The sequence below is a fragment of the Harmonia axyridis genome, chromosome 3 (assembly GCF_914767665.1).
Source record: "Harmonia axyridis chromosome 3, icHarAxyr1.1, whole genome shotgun sequence".
Classification (NCBI taxonomy): domain Eukaryota; kingdom Metazoa; phylum Arthropoda; class Insecta; order Coleoptera; family Coccinellidae; genus Harmonia; species Harmonia axyridis.
The window spans coordinates 643,663-653,964 of NC_059503.1; the positions used below are offsets into that span (position 1 = coordinate 643,663).

The 10,302-nt window shown below is 36.4% G+C and overlaps 2 protein-coding genes across 2 annotated transcripts; both read right to left on the reverse strand.

Annotated features, from left to right (window-relative positions):
* Positions 1-2,731: 2,731 nt before the first annotated feature.
* LOC123674929 (coiled-coil domain-containing protein 8 homolog) lies at positions 2,732-4,871 on the reverse strand. The gene is made up of 2 exons (XM_045610102.1): positions 4,766-4,871; positions 2,732-4,116 (listed from the first exon to the last, which is right to left on the reverse strand). The coding sequence occupies exons 1-2, from the start codon at positions 4,812-4,814 to the stop codon at positions 2,999-3,001; spliced, it is 1,167 nt and encodes a 388-aa protein (XP_045466058.1). The 5' UTR covers positions 4,815-4,871; the 3' UTR covers positions 2,732-2,998.
* Positions 4,872-5,811: 940 nt separating this feature from the next.
* Positions 5,812-7,674, reverse strand: LOC123674954. Its single transcript, XM_045610140.1, has 2 exons — positions 7,598-7,674; positions 5,812-6,295 (listed from the first exon to the last, which is right to left on the reverse strand). The coding sequence occupies exons 1-2, from the start codon at positions 7,644-7,646 to the stop codon at positions 5,895-5,897; spliced, it is 450 nt and encodes a 149-aa protein (XP_045466096.1). The 5' UTR covers positions 7,647-7,674; the 3' UTR covers positions 5,812-5,894.
* Between the last annotated feature and the right edge of the window lie 2,628 nt (positions 7,675-10,302).

Below are 10,302 nucleotides of genomic sequence, written 5' to 3' on the forward strand. Positions count from 1 at the left end.
AGAGGAGAGATATCATAACAAAGCTCGGAGACACTGCCGTTTTGTATCTGAATTTTGGACCTGTTGGATATTAGGAAGTGCAGGAGGAATATTTTCCTGCAATTGAATTGTTTCAGCCCCCTTCTGAATTAGTCAATATGGTCAATTTTGATGTTCTAATTGACGTAAGGAATTTGTTATGAAAACTAACTTATATTTCATAGTGTACTGAATTTCGAAAATACACTGCGCAAAAAAATTAACGCACATTCTGAAAATCTCAATTTCAATGAAAGTTAACTCTACATTGACTTTATAACTTATTTTTTATGTTCTCTCGGGAAGGTTTTGAACGAAACAAGACACATTAAATGGAAGAAAAATTCGGGATTTCACCGAATCTTATGTGAAAGAAGAGAAATAAACAATTTTCAAAATACTGGAATGCTGATAAGTGATTTAATACTTGGTATTTCCACCCCTTGCGTTAATTACAGCTTGGCAACGACGCTTCATACTCAAAATGAGTGATCTTAAAATGTTCTGATCTAATCCTTGCCAGATTTCTCTGAGTTGGATTCTTAAGTCATTAAGAGCAGCTGGATGATTTTCTGAACTTCTCAGCCTTTTATCGAGGTTGTCCCAAACCTGCTCAATCGGATTGAGATCTGGACTTCTTGCTGGACATTCCATTCGAGAGACTTCAACCTCTTCAAGGTACTCCTGAACGATGCGCGCACGATGGGGTCTGGCATTATCGTCCATAAAAATGAAATTTTCACCAATGCATGGGGCAAATGGCACTACATGCTCTTCAAGAATGTTCCTTATATACCTATCAGCATTCATAGCTCCATTATCAACGATCACTAGGTCTGTGCGAGCAGTCAAAGATATTCCACCCCATACCATAATCGATCCTCCCCCGAAACCAGTAGTATTCGAGAAGTTGCACTGAGCATAGCTTTCATGTGGACATCTGTATACAAGGAAACGTCGATCACAATGGTAGAGGCAGAATCTAGACTCATCTGTGAAGAGAACTCTTTCCCAATCAGCCTCTTCCCAATGGAAATGCTCTCTCGCAAAATCCAAACGCGCCCTTCGATGGGCTGGGGTAAGAGCTGGGCCTCTTGCCGCGACAAGAGGCCTTAAATCATATTCTCTGAGGCGATTTCTTATTGTCTGAGTGCTAATTTGCACCCCATGAGTTTGCTCAAGCTGATTTTGAAGGAGGCGAGCGGTTGCAAACCGTTGTCTCAACGAAGAAACTCTCAAGTAACGTTCTTGAATGGCAGTTGTTACCCGTGGTCTACCCTGTCCTGGTCTTCGGACATTCATACCTGTCTCCCTGAATCGCTGCAATATTCTGGACACACTTGTATAGGAAACTCCAAACCTTTCTGCAATTCTTGTGTATGTCCACACTTCTTCTCGCAAAACTACCGCTTGGGCACATTCCTCTTGGGTCAAATTGCGTGTTTCGCATTGCATAGCGATCGAGTGTAGAAAATCAAACGAAAGAAAAACTATTGATCACAAGAATTGATCGAGAACAACCGATTTCAGAATGGAGCCAATACATTCAAAATCTGATAATCTCATCTTTTTTTATTCCTGCTGAAAAAAACATCAGTATTGAAGAAAAACGTTGAAAGTGGATAACATATGCATGCATAATTCTGATAAAAATAATTATCATTGAGAACACCTCCAGTTGTAGAATAAATTTGAGATTTCCATAATGTGCGTTAATTTTTTGCGCAGTGTAGCTACACAATATTTCAAATGGATTCGTTATTTTAAGACGATGGGGGTTATCCTTGCAGGTATTGATTTCCACTAATATAAAGAGTAAATAGTCCGATTATCAAAAGGTCGATTTCAATTTTCATAAAAGTAATTGTTTTGTATTCTTAGCTCTTCGATGTACGAGTATACTAGCATAGCTACAGAATAATAATGTCAGTAGGTATATCGACTAATGAATAAACTCTCTCCTATCTCTAAAACAGCACCACTTCAACTCATCACACGTCCAGGGAGAAATTAACACCCCCTTATCACCTAAAATTGATCGTAGTTACGTGAGTCATCTCCATATTTGACATTCATGTATTCAAATAACATCACTTTCATTTCGTTACACCCGAGAGGCCTAACCCGTTAAAATTGCGGTTTATTTTTCTCCCTTTCCAGAGGGGTGAATAGATATTTCGGGGATTCTATTTTGCGCAAAAGGAATCGGCATGATTGCATTTCGGTAATGGAATTGGAATATATTTATAAGGGGTTTTTATAATCTCGTATAGAAGAACAGAATTCATAACTATAATATACCTTATATAAGTATAATGTTCTAAAAAATGATTGCTCTCAAATTATTTGTTTCCGAAAAGTATTCAAATTCGAAAAAAGCGAGAAAATCATATTAAATAATAATTACAAGCTCTGTGCCAAATCTCGTTTTAATAGAGACAGCAGCACTATAGAAGATTCACATTGAATATCGAAAACAAAATGGGAAAAGCGTTGACGTGAAGTCAGGAGCATTTGAGCGCTCGTCATTTATGCGTCAACTGCAAATAATTGTGTATAGATTGTCAGCAAGGCTGTAATTGGCCCCTGGACTTTATGGCAGTGCTTTCCTTATTCTGCTTTTTAAATTCTTCTTGGACTTTATATGGTTCTGGTTAAGTGATCAATATTAAATTTCGCAAGAGGCTTTAAATTGAAATTCTTAAACAAAACATAAATTTTCATTTCTATTGAGTGCAATAATTTGTTAGCGTCCAAGTTATTTATTGAGGATATTGATTTTGGGAAAATGTCTGTTAGTACAGTGAATATTACTAAAAGATAAGACAATCGATAGCCGAAAACTGTAGTATTCGATATCTACCTCTGTACAACCAACTGCATCTACCTCTACAGCGAGGCATTATATTATTAAATTATTTATTTATTTAATTTCGATTATTTATAAAAGAAACAAAATCACTTATCCTTGCATTCAAACTCATCCTGACTTAGGTGCAAAAGAAATAAACGTAGGAGGTTTCGACTTGTGCCCCTGCTTGACTTCACGCTTAGGCTTTCCATTTGTTTCAGTTTTTGCTTCTCCCTTGGCTTCACCCTTAGGCTTTCCCTTGGATTCCTCCTTAGATCCTTTCTTGGCTTCACCCTTAGGCTTTCCCTCCACTTCATCCTTACCTCTCGCCTTAGCTTCATTCTTAGGCTTTCCCTTGGCTTCACCTTTAGCTCCTCCCTTAGCTTCACCCTTAGGCTTTCCCTTAGATTTATCTTTAGCTCCTATTTTAGCTTCGCCCTTAGGCTTTCCCTTAGCTTCACCCTTAGGCTTTCCCTTAGCTTCATCTTTAGCTTCTCCCTTGGCTTCTCCCTTAGGCTTTCCCTTGGATTCATCCTTAGCTCCTTCCTTGGCTTCACCTTTAGGCTTGCCCTTCACTTCATTCTTACCTCCTCCTTTAGCTCCATTCTTAGGTTTTCCCTTAACTTCTCCTTTTGCTCCGCCTTCAGCTCCCCCTTTAGCTTCACCATTAGACTTTCCCTTAGCTTCACCTTTAGGTTTTCCCTTAGCTTCATCTTTAGCTCCCCCTTTGGGTGCGCCCTCAGGCTTTCTCTTGGATTCATTTTTAGCTCCTTCCTTGGCTTCATTCTTGGGCTTTCCTTTGGTTTCACCTTTAGCTCCTTCCTTGGCTTCACCTTCAGCTCCTCCCTTGGCTTCAACCTTAGTTTCTCCCTTGGCTTCACCCTCAGCTCCTCCCTTGGCTTCACCCTTAGCTCCTCCATTCGGCATGCTCGACTTAGTAGGATTAGTCACATTCGAAGGAAGCAGCGTTATAGTGTTGCACAAGTCAGTAGTGCACACTTGACATCTTCTTATATCTTCTTCATTGTAAGCGTAACTATAGCCAATGCAGTAATTCTTGTCGGTGCATCTTCTGATGTTTGTATATTCTATGTATGTCTCATTACGGTGGTAGTTCAAGCCAACGGCAGCGCAGACATCAGTTTCTTTCGTGCATTTTTCGACCTTGGTGCTGTCATCGACGTTGAGACAGTCTTCGAAGGTGGGTTGGGAGAAAGCTGAGCATTTGTAGCATTTCAGAGCTTCAGCTGGAAAGAGCGAAAACGATTCATTTGGGATAGTTATTGTTGATATGTATATAAAAAGATTAGGAACGTCACAATATTTGATTTGAAAATAGAGATATTCAATTTGAAAAAATTTGTTATCTAATGTCTGAAAATTGTCTGTTAGCCATCAATGGTAATTGAAATTAATTTTTTGTTTTTCAATTCTTGTTAGAATCTTATTATTGTTGTCATGAATATCTTTGTTGATTTTTATTTATGAATTTTATTTCAAAATTTCCATTTCTGAGGTTCATAACCTTTGCAATATTAACAATCGATTGGAATTTAGCTGAATACAAATTCAATACAATGATGTTGAAAAAACATTTGATCAATAAATTGATAGTTTTCAACTGAGCAACAGAAATAAATTGAATCTTATCGGATTTCTAATCACATGAAGGTATTTTTAGGTAATTAGAGTTACTAGTTTCATTTCTAATTTTCATTATTAATTAAATTTTTCTAATTTCCTAAATTGAGTTTTTCAACCCTCCTGAGAAAAGTCATTGAAATATTGAAAAGTTAAAATTTATATTGTTATTTGATCGAAATATCAAATTTCAAATTAAATATTCTTTATATTCTAAAATTGAAAACAACATAGACGATCCATAACAGTACTTACTCTGGATGAAAAGAATAGTTGGGATGTAAATTAATAGTAATTTTTTCATATCTCTTTTCTCTTCGATATTGACAATTACTACTGCATACAACGAAAAATTTTTGTTATAAACCCTCATTAAGTCGATAAGAATAAAGAGTGTCATTATTTGATAACGATCATTATTCCACAAAAATGGATGAAAATGGCAAATTAAATATAATTTGACAAAGTTGAATGAGATCTCTTAGCACGGTTCCTCAGTTTTATAATTATAAGGAAAAAAATTCGAAAGAGTATATATTTTGAACCTCTAGCTGGAGTTTCAACATTAACAAACAAATTGGAAAATTCTAGGATTGTCCGTTCGGATGAAGTGACCACATACAGATAGACAGAGTTGAATTTAACAACGAATTCGACATTAGTGAGTTTATGTTTACCGGATTAAACTTTGCAAATAACAGAAATAGTGACGAAATAAATAAAATACAGCAATCAGCTCAGAAAACGTATCTACGTTCAAAAACACGTGTGTAGCTCCTTATGTATACTAGTTGAAGGAGAAATTGAATGGCCTTTGGAGAAATTTTCTCGAGCCAAGTACGAGGTACGCCCTCTCCCGGGGTTTTGGTGTTTCGTCCCGAGATCGCTGGTGGACTCGTCAGTTAGGCTATCCATCGATCTCTGCCTAAGACACAACTTCTCATTTAGTCAATAAACATTATTATTATGATTATTATTATTATCGTGGAGAAGTGAATCGGTTGCAATGCGACGACGCCTTTAAATACGCTGGGGTCGATGTATTGAGGCGCATACAACCATAGCGCCATCTATGAGCAGACTGAATCACTACAGACCAATAGTCAAGAGCGCCTTCTCATTAAATTGAATAAGTTTAATAATTTAATACTATAGCTTATAACTCTATTCTTCAATCGAAACAAGTGATAGAAGTGTAGGAGCTAGGTAGCTGTCTAAAGCTAGAAAAGTTTCTTTATAATATACTTAAATAGTTTTTTATTTTTGAATTTTTTTATTATCCAAAGAAACTATTTTTGATATCAATTTTTATATTTTATTCTGCTTATATGTTAAATCATTTTATTGGATTCATTCTTAGATCTCCCCATGGCTTCACCCTTAGTTAGGCTGCTCCTTCCTTGGCTTCACCTTCAGCTCCTCCCTTGGATTCACCCTTAGGTCCTTCATACGGCGGGCTCGACTTAGTAGGATCAGACTCATCCGAAGGATCACGAGGAGCCATCGTTATGGTGTTGCACAAGTCTTTATTGCACACTTGACATCTTCTTACATCGTATTTTTTCTGACCAAAACGATAGCGCAGGCAGATTTGCTTGTCGCTGGTGCATTTTCTGATATTGGTATATTCCATGTTAGTCCCGTTACGGTAGTCCAAGCCGACGGCAACGCAGACATAACCCTTTTTCTTGCATGTTTCGATCTTGGTGCTGTTATCGACTTCTTGACACTCTTTGAAGTCGGGCTTGGAGGTCGCTGAGCATTTGTAGCATTTCAGTGCTTCAGCTGAAAAGAATAAAAACGATTCATTTGGGATAGTTTTTGTTGATATGTATAGGGTGTTTTTTTCGAGGTATATAACTTTAAGTTGGCACTACTGTTCGAGATGGCGACCGATTTAACAGCTGTCAAGTGATTTATTCTCAGTTTGGTTTGGCAATTCATCATGAATAGACTTACGCCTGAACAACGCTTGCAAATAGTGCAATTTTATTTCGAAAATAATGGTTCGGTGCGGAATACGTATCGCGCACTACGTCCATATTATTTTGTTTAGCGATGAAGCGCACTTCTGGTTGAATGGCTACGTCACAAACAAAAATTCCGCATTTGGAGTGAAGCTAATCCTCAAGTGGATGTCGAAACACCGTTACATCCAGAAAAACTGACTGTTTGGTGCGCTTTATGGGCTGGTGGAATCATTGGTCCGTACTTCTTCAAAAACGATGATGGCCAGAACGCTACAGTCAATGGTGATCGGTATAGAGCCATGATTACTAATTTTTTCATTCCTGAATTGAACAACCATGATGTCCAGGAGCTGTGGTTCCAACAAGACGGCGCAACATGTCACACATCTCGTGCCACAATCGATTTATTGAAAGACACGTTTGGTGACCGCCTAATTCCATGTTTTGGACCTGTGAATTGGCCTCCAAGATCTTGTGATTTAACACCGCTTGACTACTTTCTGTGGCGCTATGTAAAGTTATTGGTCTATGCGGATAAGCCACAAACCCTTGACCATTTGGAAGACAAAATTCACCGTGTTATTGCCGACATACGGCCACAAATGTTGGAAAAAGTCATCGAAAATTGGACGTCCAGATTGTACTACCTCCAAGTCAGCCGTTGCGGTCATATGGCAGAAATCTTATTTAAAATGTAATGCCACAAGATTATCTTGCGGTTAAATAAAATTCATGTCAATCGTTGTTTTACTGCAATTTAAAGTTCTATAGCTCTAAAAAAAACACCCTTTATATAGGAAGAGAAACGTCATAATTTTTGATATGAAAATAGATATATTCAATTTAGAGTTAGTAGAATTTCTTTGGTAGTCGAAATGAATTTCTTGTTTTTAAATTCTTGTAAAAATATTATTATTGTTGTCATGTCTTTGTTGATTTTTATTAATTTAACTGGAAAACTTCTAATGGTCATAGCCAATGGAATATTCACAATTGATTGGATTTCAGCTGAATAGAAAATACAATACTTGGATTCGATCAATAAATTTGAAATTTTCAACTAAACAACAAAAATAAATTGAATCCTATCGAAATTTTGAGATCTGTAGGTACTTACTCTGCACGAAAAGAATAGCTGGGATGAAAATCAATAGTAATTTTATCATGTCTCTTTTCTCTTTGATATTGACAATGACTGATATACTGCACACAAGGAAAAAATTTTGTTATAAACACTCATTGAGTTGATAAGAATAAAGAGTCTCATTAGTTGATAAAGATATCATTATTCCACCAAAAATGGATTAAAATGGGAAATTAAATATAATTTGACAAAGTTGAGTGGTACCTCTTAGCTCGATTCCTCAGTTCAATAATTATAAAAAAAAATTCCAAACGATATACAGGGTGTCCCGTAAAGACCACGTCAAACCGAGGGAAAATGTAGATCAGAGAATAACCCACCTGCTATGACAAAATTATAAATTTATATATATCCCATTATGAAAGTCTTACCGTTTTCGAGATATTTCGAGATTAAAATTTGAAAATAATAAAAATCGTGATGAAATGAATAAAATGCATGTAGCAATCAGTTCAGGAAACGAGCTCTCAAAAACACGTGTGTAGCTTCTTATACTCGTAATATTTGAAAAAGTAGAAGTTGAATGGCCAACACTCAGGAGTGACTTCTCATTATTAAATTAAATAACTTTCATAATCCAACACTATAGCTCATAACTCTATTCTTCTATCGAAACAAGTGACAGAAGTGTAGGAGCAATTCGTTAATATTATAATTTTACCCTAGTCGTCAAAACAAAGTTGAAATGTCACTGGATTCAAATGGAAATAAGTCGTTTGATAGCGGATTTCAGAGAGAGATTTGTTCAACACAATGGAAGAATTAATGAAGCACTTCGAGTTGTAACAAGAACATTTCTAAATGGAGAACGCAAGAAATTTATATCTTCATTATGAAGGAACTGGTGGGCAGAGGAGGTTATATCTTTCATTGTTATCTTATACGACCCAACTACAAGTAAACTTACTTGCAGATGGATATGCTGATTTAACAGTTTTGAATGTTTTCAAATGTGGAAGCACTGTTATTATGCATGTAGACTGTCTGGAATCAGAGTAAATGTATATCTGAGAAACTCTTTTAGATAGTAAAGCATAAGCAGAAATATTGCGATGAATTCCTCCAAAATTCGGACAAGCAGATATTTTTAGGAGTTTTTGAATGAACATGTTGAATTTGACTGTCTATGGACGCTTTAGGTATAATTTCTTGAAATTCTATTGATAAGGAGCAAGGAAGGGTTGGAATCACGAAATTCAATTTCATCTTTAGGATTGTACTTTTTATAATATTTTTTAACAAAAAGTCTATTAGATTTTGGTCCTGTGAAACAATATTCCTCAGACCGTTTGAGCAACTAGCTTTCTTGATTAACAAATCTCCAAAAAACTATTGTTTGAGGTGTATTATACATGTTGGCTCATATACAATAGTACACTCGAATACTTTTTCCAGGAAACTTTTCTTGCAAAATTTCCATTGTTTCGTTGCTTGTGTAGGACGTTGTTCTTTACATTTTCTAACTTGTCTCAAAAGCTCAAATTTTTTCATCAGTTTCAGTATTGCTGGCCAAGAAGGTGCCAAAGGCCAAAAGTGCTTTAGTTTTTTGAACTGTGACTGCAAAATGTTCATCATTTTTGTAGTGAATTTGAACAATTCCAATGCGATGTTGAAGCGTGTATCATTCCATTTTTAGTGATAACCTAGTTTTAAGTTGTCAAACGTAAAAAATGACAGCTTGAACAGTGACAGCTGCCCATAAGTATACGAATTTCATGAGAGCGTTTCTCCAGATATATTTTCTTGATTAGCCATGAAATCTATTGACCGAAAAACAAATTTCCCTGATTACTTTCCGTATGGAGATTACGAGCCCGGCTCATTACTGCAGCCGTCCCATTTTCCGAATGGAAATAACCAATTTTCCCGAATGCAGCGAGTTGCACAAGGCAAGCGAAGATGTACTCTCTAGTATTCGGCTATTATTTTCATAATTTGTGTAATCTCAGTTGATGGCGGAATCCTGGGGATATTGTCTCATATGCGACTTGCAAAGAAGTGCAATGTAAACAGGGCCGAAGCAAAGCGGACGAAATGAGTAGGCGGTGTAAGACAACTGGTCCAGTCCACGAAAGGAAAATCGATTCTGGAAGATGGAAATTTTGTTGTTGATTCCTCATTCTTTACAGGCACAGCTTACCTTTGACTTTTAGAAAATATGAGGATAAAACTGCATAGCTTCATTCCCACAAAGGAAAAATATATTTTTGAAAATTTAGAGCAAAATGTCAACTTTTTCGAGTAAGGAACGTCCGTGAGATCTTTCAAACTACAATCTCTCATGAGTTTTTCATATGGGGCGCCATTTATATGGAAAAAATTAGAGCATGAGATTGGTTGAAGATTTCAAAAATGATTTTCAGCTTGAAATATCTCAATGGTGTAACGTTTTTTCTTTAATAAAAAGAGATCAGTATCCGTATGTGCGCCAATGATGAAGAGAAAATTCTTGATTGCCAATAAATGCCCTCTAATTACCCGGAAGTTTGTCGCACTGATTCACTAACACCCCGTATAAACGTCACTCTCGTTTTTTAGGAATCAAGTGGAAACATAGATTAATAAACATTGATAGAGGGGAGTATACACAATTTTTACATGTCCCCAACATGTTCAGATTACGTTGTCGGATTGTGATATATTTTCAAATTAACAATTTTAGTTTGGCAACTATTGCT